We start from the raw sequence: 17,620 nt of genomic DNA, 5'->3' as shown, positions 1-17,620 counted from the left end.
TCTTTACCTTATTTTGTAGGAACTTGCTCTAGTATATGTTAGAAATGTTTGAAATATCTTTATCTATATGTTGGTATTTACTGTTTTGTATTTGACACATGAATCTACGAGTTCACTATTTTTACATGATTATCTTGATCATTTTGTGTGATAGACGTTATATAATTGTTTAAATAGCTACGGTAAACTATTTCAAATGTAGTGATACTATCCCGAGGTCTTTATCAATTTTTTTTACTTCTGAGAATTATTTTTCGAACTTTAACTCAAACTTTCTTTTTCGGTATAATTTCTTTCGGATAGATACCCCATTGTGGTATTTTGTTTTGATAATTTAATGAAAGATCCATAAGGTGCTACATTAACCGTTTCTAATGTTGGGGTCATCGAAAGTGTCCTACAAAATATACTTTGGTGATATTCGCATTTTTTACTGATTCTACGCCATATTTTTTTCAATATGGGTTTAATTCATCGGCTGTTGATCTGTATGGAGTTTACATTATTTTTACTGCTCGTTCAAACTATTTCATTTATTCTTCACTTCTGGTATTTGTGCGAAAACTCATGTCTTATCTACTTTGGCGCGTTCTTAATTAATCTTCTATTTCTTTCTCAACATTGGATTTATCTTTCTTATTTCTTGAAGAAACACTTGTTAGACACAGTCACAATAGTTCAAAAATTTACCCCAGTTATTGAAACTGTCTGAAAATAGACTTCTTATTTATTTATTCATTGGTGTAGTTCGGTAATCATTATCAAAGCTATATCATCAAACCTTGTGATAAGATTTTCGTATTGGGTTAAACGGTGCGCAGAATTTTTCAAAATGCCCCTAGCTGTATTCATGCTTTTAGATCTTTACAAATGTCGTTTCACACTCGTCCATCATTTTATTAAAAAATGTTAAGTAATAGTTTCACGAATCATTAATCACCTTTTTTTCAGGGTAATTTGATTTCGCAGCTCCCTTTATAGCTTGAGACAATGTAATTCTTACTGACCCCGCAAAAAATCTTTACATATTACATACTTATTACCAGTAGTACGTCTATGTACTGTCTGATTTTTCGGTCACTCTTTTTTTAGTTGTTTTTACCATTAATGATAACAATTCTAGGAATATTTAAACTATTGATATGTAGTTAAAACAATTCTTTGCCATTCGACAAATATTTTTCCATTTTTGTCTTACGTGTCCTTTTTTCCAATTTCTCTCCGCTTGAAACGAAATCGTGTTAGCGTCTTTTTAAATTTTAGGATGAATTTGGAGATGTTACTTAGTCTATATATGTGCTTGCGGTCATTCAGTATGGGTTTTGAAAGTATTAATTGGTATTATAGTCATTTTTCAGATATTTTTATAAAGTAATTTTTTCTCTACTTTATTCATTGATATTTTGCTTAGCTCGTGTGTAATTTACATTTTTTTTTATGATTCGAAACCTATTCCAATTTTCAAACCGTTGTTGATGTTACTGTATGCTTTGAGTTTTGCTTCTACAAGAAATGAATGAGTTACACGTACAAGTATTCCAATAATATTGCTGGCGCATTACCTAGACTATTAAATAATGCGGCAAAACAGAAGAGACGATGCACGACGCGTTTCACTTGCTGCTTCTTCACAGGTATAATACAAAAGGTTGCTGGTGTTGTATACACGAGTCATAAAGTCATTTTGCTTGTCTATGTAGACAGGCACACCTAATAAAAAGAGATCCCTCCTGGTCATCATTTTTTTAAAATAAGTTAAAGAGCCGTGCAACAGTAGAATGTAGCAATAGTTCTTTTTGTTTTGCTGGAGTAAGAGAGGGATAAACCTACCCACAAATGAAGCCATAGTACAGTCGGTTTACATCGGTTTTGTTTATTTTTGAGTGATTGAAAAAAGATTCTTCCTCAAGCTATGAACTCAATAATGTATGGATAAGACAGCACAGAGAAAGAAGGTAGTGTTTTCTTTTCATGATATTGAGGACTACAAGCAGTGTTATACTTTTATAGTGGTAAAAAAGGTCCTTGTAGAGTAGATAGATGAAAGAAAGAACAAGGAAATAAGAGTCCTTTTTCTTGGGTGTTATAATTTTAAAAATGGCATGGGTGTTCTTTCGCAACTTTATTTACTTGCTAGGGCGGTATGGCTGTAGAGAGTGTTGGTGAAAAACATGTTCAAACGTACCTTTTTTAAATGTTTCTCTTTTTACCTTTACGTTTTCTTCACATTAGATTTTACACCGTGGCGCATCAGAACTTATAATAAAGGACGCAGACCTAAAAAACCCTGTGCCATCACTAGATTCCTCCTTTACACATAAAGCTGTTTTCTTATACCATATCTGGCAGTACAAAGGGTGTAGATAGTTATTTTGAAGGATACGTGAACATGAATAATGTGGCAGATGAAAGAAAAGAATAAAGAAAAAGAAAGAACCGGGGGGATAGATGACGTGTGCGGAGATTTTCTGCTGACCATTTATTTTGCTTGCGCCCGTGCGCATACACCACTTTCAATTTACATTGTTTGCTACTTGTTTCGTTTGTTCCTTCTTTACATACCGACATGTCTCCCATACAACTTTTATCAGTCACAGAGGTTACATCAACGTTCTAAATTTTATGGCCCTTTAGATATAAATTAAACTATCAATATAAAAATAAATGAAAAAGAATACATAGACTTGTCATTTATTTTCCACTTTATACACCTGTCTTTTGTTCCTTACAAAGACTTCTATCTTTACTTAGCTTCAACTTTTTTTTTAACATAGAAAAGACGTGACATGCTCTTGTTCCTGTTTTCCTTCATTTAAAATGCATTTTATGCTTCTTGTTTAAAGCCAATACACCTTCATCCTATTTATCATGACATACACGATAGTAGCATACGTTCATCTTTACAAATTGCACCAAGAACTGTAATAAAAAGATCAGCTTCTCGGTCAATATTTAATACATCCTTTTACTGCTAGCGTTGTTCCCTTTACTATACCCCATTGAATCTTTCTTTCATTGTTCAATATTATTCTTTACTTGTTCATCATCCTTCTGTGTAAACAAAATGAATCTATCATTACTGTTTAAGGTGAAACCCCCTTCATAAAGAATCTACTTTATTTGGCCATCAATCAATGCACTTACCATGAACATGCCACCATGATACATTCTCTCTTTTTTTTTCTTCTTTAGCTTGACTCATTTTTGAAGAAGCTCGGGGTTCGTGTTCCTTGTCTATCACTTGACTCTGTCTTTGCTGACTTCAATTTATCTACCCAAACTGATGACTCTATACATGGAAGAAGAATGTCGTACTGATTCCTTCTTATAGGTCTTGGCACTCTAATAGAACGATTCACCGCGTTAGTCTCTCACACTACATTACTACGTTTTGCTTGTGGGTTACCTTGTAAAGAGCGGCGACTCTTGTTAGAGTGCATCCGGAGTTCAATAGCAAAATCAATTTTGTGACATTTTGAAGGATTCACCTCCGACTCGTACAAACAATATAAAAGGAAATAGATTCATAGCCAGATCTTAATGTGGGGGAAGGTTTTTTTTTTTTTTAAAAAAAAAAATTTCAGGATATTTATTTATTTTTTGGGGGGGGGGAGTCTAATTTTTTTTTTGGTGGGGGAGTCTAAGGATTTTTTTTTTTGGTTTTTTTTTTAATGGAATGAAAGCCATTAAGGAGCAACTAAACAGCACGTCTGTGTGATCGATATTCTTTGGAAAACTTTCTGATAATCTCATCAGCCTCCATGACATCTTTACCCTTGCTATACGCGTCGATATATCTATAGGCACGGTTATAATACCGTCTATTGATTTTAGGACCGTGCACAACCTCATCATTGTCCAGAAACTCATGGATTCTAGACGTCAGAGTATAAAAGGAGTAATCACACATCATTCGTGAATATCTTTTGGCTGCACCCCAATGTCTTTCAATCCAGTTAGTCTCACAGTGATACTTTGGGTATAATGTAAAGAGGTGACCAGCCTCGAACGTCACAGTCTCCAACATATTCTTCTGTGCCAAAAAATCAGGTTGCTGAGAAAGCGAGTACTCAGCACAGCAGCCAGGTCGAACAGCAGGATCATGCACTGTACCAGAAGGGCATACCTTGCGCAGCGAAGCATTCTTGTCCAACAAGCCGCGCTCCCTCAACAAAATGAGCGTGCCTCTGAAGACCTCACGTGCCTACAAAATATAATGTAATCATTGAAATTTAGATTTTCATGTCATGTATTAAGTTCAAATATTTACTCTTGGAAGCCTGTATTGATTCATGAGGTCTTCAAAGGACACTGACTGCTGCTTTGCCCTTCTGGTAGCAACAATCTTCTTCACGGCTTCCATATTCACCGTCTCGGTCCGGTACATGGGCTGGGCCTTCACTCGACCTTCCTTATCAGTAAAAGTGGTATCCCGAAACCTATACTTATTTGTATCTTTATACTCGGTGACACCGGAACTCATCCTTGAGGCAACAAGAGCATCATCAGCCATGGCTTTGTGGTTAGAGCTCTGGTCAAAGGCAAAGATACCAATACAATCAGGATGTAATTCATTAAAAAGAGGAATTACATCTTTTAATTGATTAGTTAAATCAATGTTCGTCCAATAACCATCACCGTTACTGTTACCAGGAAGAAAGATAACTCTTGAAGTTATTTCAATACCATTGACGGTACCTCTCATTGTTCCATGGCAAGGACACATAAACGAGCTAACCATAACAGATCTTCCTTGGCCCTTAGGAATGATCATGGATTCGTTCTTCTCACACCAACGAGTGACTTTACAATCATTTGAATAAAATATTGATTCGTCGTGAGTAACTAAAACCATCTTCTTTTCATTTTCCTTCAGGTTAGGTTGAACTGGTTCTGAATTCTCATCGTCGAGTGTATAGGTTTCCATACGTTTGTGCCATTCCATCATTTGTTGGGCCCACTTAATACGATAAGAAATGACGTCCGGCCGTTCATGTCCATCAAAGTAACATTGATCTTTTCCTATGCACATACCACAAAAAAACATTAAAGTTTAACCATTAGTAACTATTAATTAATTGCAACTTGTATTTACCTGTCTTGTATTCGAACCCCCATGACTTCAGGTAAGTTGACAAAGCATCATTTGACAGAGGATGTACTTCATCATTTACAATCACATCTGCATCAACCTGTACTTCCGTCGTCATGGCCAAGACCTCCGGTAAGACGTGCTGTCTTAAATAAAGTCGAAGAGCCGGGATACTTCTAAATGTGGCTTTCTGGCCACGAATCCACTCCACGCATTTCTCTTTCACAAAAGGATCACTCAGGATTGATCTCCTCTTCGCATGCTTTCCTTGTTGGTGGAGAGGGATACTTCCGGTCTCCAAGTAAAGCCCCAACCAAATACGGGCTACGCGAAAACGGTAAAATTTTGATGGATCGTGCCAGGAGTTGCTTGACCGCACGATCTGCTGCATCAGAATACGCTTCACCCGCCAAAAGAAGCACCATCATTTCCTTCACAATCTTGTATTTCAGATACTGAGTGACACCTTCCATATGTTGTTCACCAGTAGATGCATTACAAAGAACCAATTTTGGATCAATGAGTGGCAACATTGTATGGATTTTTTCCAATGTTGCTTCATCAGGGAATCTGGACTTGTATGGCCCCTTTTTCTTCTTCATAATGGGTGCAAGTTTTTTGGTCAACTTGAAAAAATCGGTCAAGGAACGTGTGCCCACAGCGGCTTTCTTCCAAGCAGACTTCTTTCGACTGATAGTTTCGCGTGCGTATTCAATTTTACGCGTGTATCTCTGCGCACCAGTGGTCTCACTAGCGTTTTTCCACGAGATGGGCATAACTTCGACATCACCTTGAACATCTTCGGAATGGTGAATTTCAACATCGCTGAACTCTCTCACAGCAGCCTCAGCAGCCTCAGCCTCAGCAGCAAGCATTGCAGCTTTCTCTAACGTTGCAGCTCTAACTTTTTTTCCTTGGTTCATTCTTTTTCTTGATTTAGCCATTGGATATGTTATTGTTTGTTTTGATAGATGATAAAAACTTTGCAAAACGTCAAAAATTAAACACTCAATCCTAAACCTTAAAAATTATATGATTCAAACTCCTATAGAGTTTCGTATGGAACTTTAATATAATATTACTAATCTTTCAGTCAATTTATCAATTGGCGCAGACTATTATAACATATTCATATATTTACAAATAAGCTCTTTTAATTAAAAGAGAATATACTTAATACAAAAATGATGGCAAGTACTTCAAAGATTTTCCCCATATACCAGCTAAATCTTGCTGCGTTTAAAATATAAAAGATTTGGGGGGGGACAGTTATTGACACTTAAAAGGGAGTTTGCACCTTGTTTGGATATTTCTTGCAATTGGCGTTAACTAATACAAATTTAAAACATATATTATAAGCTACATCTTCAATTAATAAGGATTCTACTTAGTATCAAAATGACGAGGAGCATTTTAAAAAAAAAATTATTTATATCAGCCATCGGATTGGAGCGGGCTGTGTTACAATTGGTCTTGAGCTATGATAATTTGAAAGACATATTTCTCACCCTTTATGTACTTTTTTTTTGTTGGCGGTGACAAGAACAGATTAAAAGTATTATTTATAATATATATATCAATTTTAAAAAGATTCTACTTAGTATCAAAATCACGGGGAACATTTCAATGTTTTTTTTTATTTATATCAGCCATCGGATTGGAGTGGGCTGTGTTACAATTGGTCTTTTGAGTAATGGAAATTTTAAAGACATATTTCTCACCCTTTATGTACTTTTTTTTTGTTGGCGGTGACAAGAACAGATTAAAAGTATTATTTATAATGTATATCAATTTTAAAAAGATTTTACTTAGTATCAAAATCACGGGGAACATTTCAATGCTTTTTTTATTTATATCAGCCATCGGATTGGAGTGGGCTGTGTTACAATTGGTCTTTTGAGTAATGGAAATTTTAAAGACATATTTCTCACCCTTTATGTACTTTTTTTTTGTTGGCGGTGACAAGAACAGATTAAAGGTATTATTTATAATATATATCAATTTTAAAAAGATTCTACTTAGTATCAAAATCACGGGGAACATTTTGAAGAGTTTCTTCAGCATAAAAATTTAATCAGATTATGTAACGCTGTGATTCAATTGTTTTAGATTTGATGATCAGTGTCATAAATGTTTGCAAGAAAGGTCATTTGCCTTCTGTTTACTTTAGTATAACGCGCTTAATATTACAGCATAAAAACATAATAAGCAACGAGATTCTTAAATTTCAAAGAATTATAATCAGTACAAAAATGCTAGTGAACATTCTAAAGCCTTTGTCCGTCAATAAGAACATCCGATAAGAGCTCGCTGCCTTTAAACAATTTGTCCTTTCTTAAAAAACCTGAAATGAATAACGGCATTTTTTTATTAATTTTGGGCAAAGAGAATATTAATTACATGTCTAGATTTGTTTGTGAACTTTATCATCTAAGTACATGGCCAGCTTAAGTATGCCTGCTGGCGGTAATTAGATTTTTGGCGGCAGATGCTTTAGTTTAAATGTCAGAAACGGTGAATTAAATATCCGGAGCAATCCTATTGGCTAAAATAAAAAAATTTGTTCAAATTTTGGCTGTATGTGACAAGTTGAAGCCCCCCCCACCTAAAATCACTTTGTAAAAATGGAGATTCGGCTTGCTTTTCTCACAAAAAAATTGTGTAGAACTGTTTTAACTATCATTTAAAACGTATAATAGTGAGCAAAAAAAAATTTAATAATGAAAAAAAAAGGTTGGATTGATTCGAAAGTACCTCCCTGCTTAAAAAAAAAATTTTACTATTGAACTCCGGATGCACTCTATTGATAAGACAGGAAGAAAATTTAAATTAAAATACTGGTCTTTCGTATAAATATTTCATTTTGTCACAATTAGGGTCAATGAAACACTACGACCTTGAATGAAAGCCAAGTAGCAAAAATGAACTTCTTTATTATTTTGAATATCATTGCAATAAATGTAGTCGCTGTCTTTATAATATATGTAGTGTAATTCTCCAGTTTTGTCCAAGAAAGTGGAGCGAAGCTGCAGATCTTGTAGTTCCTTGGATAAGGCCTTATCTTGCTTGATAACGCTAATGAACTTCTTGAATTTTTCCCTGCTCCATCGTTCAAAGGCTGCAAAGGAGTAAGGAATTACAATAGCAAGAGTCCCGTACTTAAACTGCTTGAACAAGACATGGAGTCTTTTACCAGCAGCTTTTAATAGTCTGGTCTGGTACTTACTATGTTGACCGTCTATTGAAAGAAGGTTAAATTTTTAAAGTATGCAGTAGGCCATGTATGTTTTACCTTTAATTGTTTGCATGTGTTTCTTGTGTAATCCTTTGCCTTGTAATTGTGACTCTTCCAAGAAACAGAAGAAGTGATAGCATCCAACGTATTGGATACACTTTCGCAACACATAGTATGTCTGACCGGCATTAAAATAAAAGAAGATGTCTTTTAAAAACTTGTCTATATCTTTGTGCTGGGTAGTTTAGGTCAGAGTAGGCATTTTTAATACTCTAATCGCCTTAAGTCGAAGTTCCTAATTTAAGATAGACATGTTTGTCTAATCGCCACTGTGGGCGTTACAATTGCATCAGCCTCCTTTGCAGAGGTGGTAGGCACCTGTACTGGTGTGACCACATTGGTTTCATCGGATTTTTGAGTGTCATTTTAAAACGAGGCCTCGTCATCGACGTACGGGTTGGTGGCGTACGATTTCTTTTTCTTACCGGAAGAGCTACCGTCTTGGTTTTCTCCGGTCATTCTTTTTATTGGCACTGCCATCGGTCGCCTCCCAATTGGCAAGGCCGTAGATTGTTCTGATTATGTACATCTTAATATATATACATTTTTAAAATAAACAAAGAGCTCACCTTCTTCGGTTGGTAATTGAATGTTTGACAATCTCAAACCTTGACTAATAAGATGGCATGGTTTTCTGGATCTAACAAAAATAATTGGTTATCTGTTACAAGATGATTGGTTTACCTTGTACTTACATTCGCTTTTGATACTAACATGCACGTTATTTAATTTAGTTATATATGCTTTTTTTGTGTTTGATGTCGAACAATAAAAAGGGTGAAAGATAAAGGAATTTGACGTCCATCACCACCTTTCAATATGCATTTTGGATTCAATCGCGTACCTGTCGGAAAGCGACTTTTTGTATGTAGGTGCAAAAATCGAATTATTCTGTTTTTCTTTTTCGCGTTCTTCTTTTAATAGTAGCCGAGAGCTATATTAAATACTATCGCTACTTTACTATCAGAAATAGCTGTTTTATGTCTATTCCACGATCATTGTATACGCACAAAATGGTAAGAAAAAAACCGATAAGCATTCATCGTTTTACGTTTCAAAAGACGGGTGAGATGTCTAAATTAAAAGCATTTCGTTGTCATCTTATAGCCTTAGATTGGATCGAAGTCGGGTGTTAAAAAATTACTGTCTGCTCTTTTTGTTTCTTTCAAACGACGGGCTTTCCCTATGCTCCCCCGCTTTAATATTTTAGCACTAATAACGTTTGATAACTATCAGCAAAACATTTTATAACTAAATATTTAAACTAATTGCTTATGTTTCAAAGAAATGTTACAATCGTTCGTCTGTCAGAAATCTGTAGCAAAACGTTTTTAGGGGTATAAAATTTTAATTAAAAAAGAGCAAAACGTTTATCAGGTTCAAGCTTAGGGACAGGTTATATTAATTGCTTTCCATGAGAAATGATTCGTATCGCATTATTTGGTATATAAGACATGGTATCGAAATACTTAGTCAGGTTAATTATAATGCGTACAAAATACAACATTATGACTAGACACCTGTAGTGATATACTTTACAAGGAGTTGCGTAACTTCAACACAGGCAATTATTATGTTGGGTAAGACTTTACAGGAGATTCCATGGCAACCAAAATAGTAAACTTCTGTCTTTTTGGACATTCCTTGCACACGTGATTAGGCGGAATAATAATCAGGAGTATGATTATATTAAGTTTATGGCAAAGATTGCGTAAAAAATAATTGAAAATGGGTTTATTTTTCTAGCCATAAAATTTTCAGCTCAATATACAAATAGGCCTTGGACACAATAATTGACCTTCTGCTATTGCAGTTTTTGTAAAAGCTCCATATATTTTGAAATAACGAACACTATAGGCACGTTTTAGCAATTAAACATCGACCAGTCAACCGACCGGTCAAAAAATAATTTACGAACGGTCAACCTGCCGATCGAAAACTGAAATACGATCGGTCAGCCCGCCGGTTGATAGTTAGAGGACTGTCATCAACCGTCTATGTTTCAGTTGCAGATAATCATGCAAAATGTCTGAGACCATTATTGAAACCCGACCAGCCCATTGGTCCTGTTCGACCTGTTCCACCTGTTCCCTGTTCTCTGCCTCCTGTCACACATGTCACTGTCAAACATCACTATTGTATCCTGTCTAACGCCTGTGTTCCAAATAATGTATCCCCGTTGTCCCTTGTGCTTGTAAAACCATTTAACATGCGTTTCGCTTGGTAACTCTGCCTTTGAACTCCTTTATAAACATTAATAATATCAGCTCATGTTATCCTCTGTATCTATCTGCGAAATTATATGTGTTCATTCCCGCTACCCCAAAGATGTCCCAAACTAAATATGGCCGTACCCAAGCAAACATTATTTTCAAAAAAAAATCGCTCGATTTGTAAAAAGGTTTGGTCCCCCCAGTATAAGTACTAGCTTATAATTTTAGTATACTGAGGATAGCAATGTGGCCCATATACAACCAGTAAATAAGACATGCTAGTTTAGTAATTAGAAATATTATTTTAAGTCATGTCTCACATGTTTTTACTTTTTGTAATTTATAGCCCCCACCTACGAGGGTATAAATTACTAATTTGTAAATTGCCCAACCCCCCATAAATTTTGGCTGGTAAAATGTTTTTTTATAGTTTAAATTACTATTTTGAGCTAAATACTTTTGTTCCCAAAACGTAAAAAAAGTTTTGCTTGGGAACGGCCTATGACTAATAGTCAGTCTTTGTTAATCTGATCCCCCAACTTTTGTTTACCCAATCTGTCAATAAAGATAAATAACAGCATGTTTATTTATTCTTATTTCTGTATTCAAGATCTTATCTATTGTTCCTGCTCCTCTGAATAAACCTTTTTCTACCTTCATTCCTTTTTATATATGAATTAATACTAATAGATATATAATGTCTGTTTCTTTTGTCCTCACCCTAATAACTATTCTGTTCTGCTCTTGCCCCGATCCACTCCTCACAGGCCTACTAATTGAACAGGTTATCTTGATTAATTTTTTTTATAGCTCTGTTCAATACACCAATAGTAGAAACAGACTCCAAAGCAATGACACCATTAGAGCAGCATTGGACTAAACGAAAATGTGGTAGACTCAAAAATGGGTTACATGTTTAGAATAAAAATGTTTCAGTAAAGGTTATGAAAAAAAAGGGTTTAACATCTTATAATAGTGATAATAGCTTATATATTTCCTATGAAGCGCTGTTAACCGGATCCATAACTTAATAATAACAAAAAACAGAAAACTAAAAATGTTTGGAAAGTTTCCCTATGAATGAGTATGTGATGTCATTACACAAAATACGAAAACCTTAAACGGTTACGATACTTTGGAGGGTACTGTATATACGTTTTTGAAATTCAGCGCACGTTTAAGGATGTTCTGATATGATTTGCGACTTACCTTAGATGTGGAATTAGCTCAGATAATCCCCATACAAGTTTAGAATGCTTGAACCATTTCGGAACCGTTTCTAATTTCTTATAATGTATTTTGGTCATTAGTTTAATGTAATCAGGGAACCCTTAAGTATCGGATCTGTAGGGATAACGGACCGGAGTACCCTAAAGTTAACGGATTTTCAGGGATAACGGACCGGAGTACCCTAAAGTCAACGGATTTTCAGGGATAACGGACCGGAGTACCCTAAAATCAACGGATTTTGAGGGATAACGGACCAGAATTCTCAGATTTGTATGATTTAGGCTGCTGACATGAAACAAAATAAATTGAGATCTTAAATAAAAGATGTACTAATATGGACAAGCTCCGTTTTTTTTTAAAAAAAATGTTTTTTTATGAATATTTTTTTCCTAAATTGAAGTCTGTCAAAAACAATGTTCCCATATTTTTTTATTATCAATCTACTGCTCAAAAAATGAAAAATCTGTGGGCATCGAATGTGAAGCCTCTAGAAATAAACGGTCCTAAAATAGACAACTAAAATGCGAAGATACAAAATAAAATTTTATTACTGTTTCCTTACCTTGATTTTTTTAAAATGAACAATCAAAACAACAACAACAACCCTATTAATTTCCAATTTATTTAAGTGACACCTAATGGTGTAGGCTATGGTAGCAACCGTCGCATGCTACTACTGTTTCAGAAGAAGAAAAGGTTCCTGTCGTCGTTCCGGCTGCGGCCCCCGTTTTCCCTGCTGCTCCTGCTACTGCCACTGCTACTACCACTGCTGATGCCACTGCTACTGCCACTGCTACTGCCACTGCTACTACCACTGCTGATGCCACTGCTACTACCACTGCTACTACCACTGCAGATGCCACTGCAGATGCCACAGATGCTGATTTCACGGATGCTGCTGCCACTAGGTGCTCTCAAGGTAAAATTCGGAATGGTGATCGAGCCTTTTTTGGGAGTGTACCCCATTTCTTAAATTAGACAATAAAATAAAATTCAATGATCAGGTGATGACGTGACAGCTTTTCACTTTCGAATCTACTAAAGGACCAACGTGATTTTATTAAACCAAAGAAAATAAAAAATAAAATATTTCCTTTTCGCTTATCTTAATTTTTTTAAAATAACTATTTAACATGAACCCAATTGACGAAACTTTCTTCGACATGATGCAAGAACAACTTTGGATGGAAGATGACGCTGAACATTTCGAAGACGAAGAGCAATATTTCGATGCCTTGGTGGACGAAATTAGTGCAATGGACGAAGAGTACGATTTGGAAGAGCAAATGCTTGAACAAGAGGTAGCCATTGCCGAAGAGCGCGTTGTTGCAGACTTTGCCCGCACCCAAGGCAACCAAGATGTCTTTTCCTTGTTTGAACTTTGGATCAGGGAAACAATTTTACATGCAACCACTCTTGTCAACTATGACATTTTTTATTATATTTTTATAAGCAGCCCTTGGATGATGACCAGAGAAGTCCACAGAAGGGTTGTTAGAACCGAGCGTATGGACACGTATGAAACTTACTGGACAATCAAGCACCCTAACCTGTCAGATGATCGTAACAGCCGCCACAGTTATAGAGCCCATTATCGCGTTAACAAGAGTACCTTTGAGTGGCTCGTCAATCGTTTAAGTAGATGTTCTGCTTATCTTGGATCAATTTTGCGAGGTGGATACTCTGTGGAAGTCCAAGTTGCGTGTGTGCTTTGGAGATTTGCCAACACCCATTTTGGTTATCGCATTGCTGAAACACATCTTGGAGTAACTGCCGGATCGTTCAATAATTTCACAAACAGATTTATTGATGCCATGTTGGAGATTACTCCCGAAATTATAACGTGGCCTATCGACGACAGAGATAGAGCTTTAAACAATGCTCGTGAGTTTTCCGAACTTGGTGGACCTGATGCCACGAGACTTTCTGGTGTACTAGGTGCGATTGATGGCAAGCTGGTCGTCATTCAAAAGCCAGCAATTAACGGAAATGCCTATGTCGATAGAAAGAGCCACGCATCTATGAACTTAATGGCCATATGCGATGCCCGTACTCGGTTTATGTACGTAAAAACTGGGCATTCCGGTAAGTTCGTATGGAAGGATAAAAATGATATAGCAGCTTACCGTTTGTTATTATATTAAGGCAGAAACCATGATGCCCGAGTGTTTACTAGCAGTGTGATCTATCATAAACTTTTGTTTGATGCGGCCAGATGGTGTCCCGCAAACACTTATATTTTGGGAGGTAAACTCATTAATCATACCATAGTGTACAAATTATTAATGATGTGACCTAGATTCGGCTTACCCTTTGCTGCCAAACCTCATTGTTCCATTTCATGGCCGACGTGAAAGCACTGCAGAAGAAAAGATTTTCAATGAAATCTTTTCTAGTTCTCGCATAAAAATAGAACATGCATTCGGTGGACTCACATCCCGGTGGAGATTCCTTTGGAAGCATTTGTATATGCTTAGTGTTGATAGAATGGCCAAAACTATCATATCTTGCTGTGATTTACACAACATTTGTATAAATCAAAATGACATTGAAGAGGCAGTGTTGGATGGAGGATTAGATTTCGAGGGTTTTGTGGAGGCAGATCGCCGAAACCAGTATGAAAACGAGGTGAATTTTGAACCCCCTCTTCCTTTTGATGGTACCAGCGCTACCATCGACGCAGCCGGGATGCGCCGTCTTAAGGCAATGTCTATATTAAGAAGAAACAATATCATGAGGGGAACAGATAGACTTTCATAGTTTTCAAAAGGTTTTAATGAATTAAAAATTTTATTTTATTTAATTAATTATTGTTGTCAGTAGAAGATGAACCATTAAGATTGGTATCACTATCACCTCTTCGAATGGCTGCGAATCTATTCAGGATAATCTCCATATCAGACATACGTCTACGTCTATGCTCTTCCATGTCAGCCTCTCGTCTACTTCTTGCTTCTTCGAACATAAGGTATCTCTCTCTGGTCTCTTGTCGCCGTCTTGCTTGCATATCTTCCAATGCAATTTGTCGATTACGACTGATACGTTGCAACATGTTATCAACATCGAGAAGTCTTTGTTCTCGATCTTCCCTTTGAGATGCTGCCATGCGATCCATCATCTCTACACCAAGTTGGCGGGCACGTGCCATATGCTCGTCTGACAACTGACGAGCAGCTTCAATAGGATCAGGAGTTGATGAAGACTGCTCACCAGAAGTTCGACTATTTCGCGATGTACGGGTAGATCTTGGTGGAGGTGGTGCAGATGAAGGTGGAGGTGGAGGTGGTGCAGATGAAGGTGGAGGTGGAGGTTGTGCGGATGTATATGGAGGTGGAGGTGGAGGTGGTGCGGATGTATATGGAGGTGGAGGTGTGGATGAAGGTGGTGGTGGAGGTGTTGCGCCTGTTGATGTTGGTGGTGCTGCGGATGCTGATGTAGGTGTTGGTGTTGGTGTTGGTGGTTCGGTTGTTGGTGTTGAGGTTGGTACAGCTGTTGGTGTTGAGGTTGGTACAGCTGTTGGTGTTGATGTTGGTGTGGGTGCTGTTGCTGGTGCTGTTGTTGGTGGTGGAGGTGCGGATGCTGATTCATTAAATGATGGCACTGCAGGTCCTTCATTGTTGGTAGAATCTCTAGCAGGATATCGATCAGCAAATGCTTTTTGAATTACAAGTTGATCAACTTCTGTAGGTGCCAAGTAAGTTGTTTCGGGGCCATCGGATCCAATAGCATTCATCAAATTGTCGTCGTTGAATCGTCTGTAAGACCGGATACCACTCTCTTCCATGTTGATGCTTTCGTAGATAACTTCAGGCTGGATGCTTGGATCATCCTGAGTAATCTTAGCAATTTCTTCGTAATAAGGCATGTTTGGAACAGTTCCACCAACTCCGGTTTCTCTTGCTGCATTTCTTACTCTGGTAAAACGCTGCTTCATATCTGCCCACTTTCTTTGCATACTTGTTTCGCTGATGTTTGCCAAAAAAGCCCTGAGTACATCGGTGCTAGCATTCTCAGCTAACTTTTCCTTAAGCAAAGCAGCCGAATGTACCCAGATAAGCTGCTTTAAGGCAGTATCGCTTCTTCTCAACAAGTAGCTGTAGGTACCAGCCATAATTTCAAGGAGGATACAAATAGCAACATCAGGCCATACATTGTAGGACCGTGAAGATGGTTGTTCAGGCTCATCGTCATCATCGACATTGGCGTTACTGTCAGCTTCGGTGTTACCGTTGTTAACAGGAGTGGTGTTTTGCTGAACGGTAGGATCGACAACAAACACAAAAGTGCCAGCGCGTCTGCCACGTCCACGTCTGCCTCCACGTCCATTTCCACGACCGCGTCCAGGACCACGTACGTTGTTGGGGGCGTTGTTATTAGCTTCGGTATTGTTCATAGTAAGGTAAGTGATAAAATGTATTTGACAAATTAAAGGGAAAGAAAAATAAAAATAAAAAAACACTGGATTTAAAGAAGTTCGTTATTTTATCATTTCCTTTTCAAGTAAACTATTTTGAAAACAAGATCACTTTGATCATGTTTTTATTTGATTCCTTATATGTATATGTATTATTTTGTCCAAATTTAGCTCTACATTTCAGAGACTTTTTTCACTATTTTTGTATAAAAATGGGCTATTTATTTTCGGTTTCCGATCTTGAGAGCACCTACTATTAAGTTTCAGATACGAGCTACAGTCACTGCAACTGGAATTAAGCCAGCACTTTTACTCTGATTGAATTGTATGCTAATAACAACAACCGGTTGGAGTCCACTCGTACTTTAGCTGAACGAAATGAGTTGTACCGTGTCATGTTGCACGCATTCAACACCAAAACCAGCACCAAACAAAGAATATCTACGAGTGCTTTAAAGTCTAAGTGTTCTGCTTTCTGTGCTGCCTTCAGACATCGAAATGACAGGTTGAATGCGACTGGTAGGGAACCAATTGAAAACTGGACTTACCATGATGCGATGAGAACGCCACCAGTGAGGTGCCCACCGTGATCCCACGTAATGTGTATTCCTCTCTTCCTGGAGAGACGATCGATATTCGTGGTGAGGCTGTCCGTGCTAGACAAGGAAGGACCGTCGAAGACAATGGTGCTGAGGAGGGTGTGACTCGTGGGGCTGCCAGTAGAAGTAGAGGGGTCAACCGAACGATCGAGCATCTGGTGACCTCTATTAAGGAGACTGAGGCACGTTGTTTTAAGCGTCGAGAGCCTGAGCGTAGAACGTTCAGTAGAAATCTTGCTCCTTCGACAACGTTTTTTGGTCAGCCGTTGAAGTCCATGGACAAACAGGACCAGGTGCAGTCTCGCATCGCCGTGCTGTTGCAGGCCAGTCTGGATATCGAGCGTCAGATGCTGATGGTAATGAAAGGGGATTTTGGCTCAAGCAACAACAACGCCACCAGCTACAATGCGTTTGAAAACGGTGACTACAATTATACCAACCACACCAGCTACTACTTCCGCCCAGATGTCAATGGTATTCCTGAAGCCAATGACTATCAGTACAACAGTCCTTCTTCCAGCAGCACCAGCGCGTACAACAACACCCACGCCAACAACACCAACACCAGCAACATCGTCGTCAGAAGCACCCTTTCCAACAGCACCCTCCCATACAACACTGCCTCCACCCCCTCTGCCAATGACATGCGATCGATGGCAATGTCACGACGGTTTCTCCTGTTCCGTCAGACTTGCTTGATATCACTTATCCTTTGTCCGATGAATATAAACCTCATAACATCGACTAAAATATAATGGGCTTTTTTCTTCAATAATA

At 37.6% G+C, this 17,620-nt stretch overlaps 3 protein-coding genes across 3 annotated transcripts; 1 reads left to right on the top strand and 2 right to left on the bottom strand.

Annotated features, from left to right (window-relative positions):
* Positions 1-7,950: 7,950 nt before the first annotated feature.
* Positions 7,951-9,426, bottom strand: EV154DRAFT_488542 (uncharacterized protein; the record flags this gene model as incomplete). The annotated part of the gene is made up of 6 exons (XM_051599133.1): positions 7,951-8,330; positions 8,385-8,555; positions 8,813-8,902; positions 8,957-9,027; positions 9,083-9,096; positions 9,349-9,426. The coding sequence occupies 6 exons, from the start codon at positions 9,424-9,426 to the stop codon at positions 7,951-7,953; spliced, it is 804 nt and encodes a 267-aa protein (XP_051450394.1).
* Positions 9,427-9,801: 375 nt separating this feature from the next.
* On the top strand, positions 9,802-11,520 carry EV154DRAFT_488541 (uncharacterized protein; the record flags this gene model as incomplete). The annotated part of the gene is made up of 6 exons (XM_051599132.1): positions 9,802-9,864; positions 9,904-9,967; positions 10,394-10,610; positions 10,655-10,780; positions 10,947-10,978; positions 11,411-11,520. The coding sequence occupies 6 exons, from the start codon at positions 9,802-9,804 to the stop codon at positions 11,518-11,520; spliced, it is 612 nt and encodes a 203-aa protein (XP_051450393.1).
* Positions 11,521-14,633: 3,113 nt separating this feature from the next.
* Positions 14,634-16,223, bottom strand: EV154DRAFT_583550 (uncharacterized protein; the record flags this gene model as incomplete). The annotated part of the gene is made up of 1 exon (XM_051606711.1): positions 14,634-16,223. The coding sequence occupies one exon, from the start codon at positions 16,221-16,223 to the stop codon at positions 14,634-14,636; it is 1,590 nt and encodes a 529-aa protein (XP_051450392.1).
* Between the last annotated feature and the right edge of the window lie 1,397 nt (positions 16,224-17,620).

Source organism: Mucor mucedo, assembly GCF_025094135.1.
Source record: "Mucor mucedo strain NRRL 3635 chromosome Unknown EV154scaffold_255, whole genome shotgun sequence".
Classification (NCBI taxonomy): Eukaryota; Fungi; Mucoromycota; class Mucoromycetes; order Mucorales; family Mucoraceae; genus Mucor; species Mucor mucedo.
Note: the sequence above shows the minus strand (reverse complement) of the source record. Positions and strands in the feature narration are given on the sequence as shown.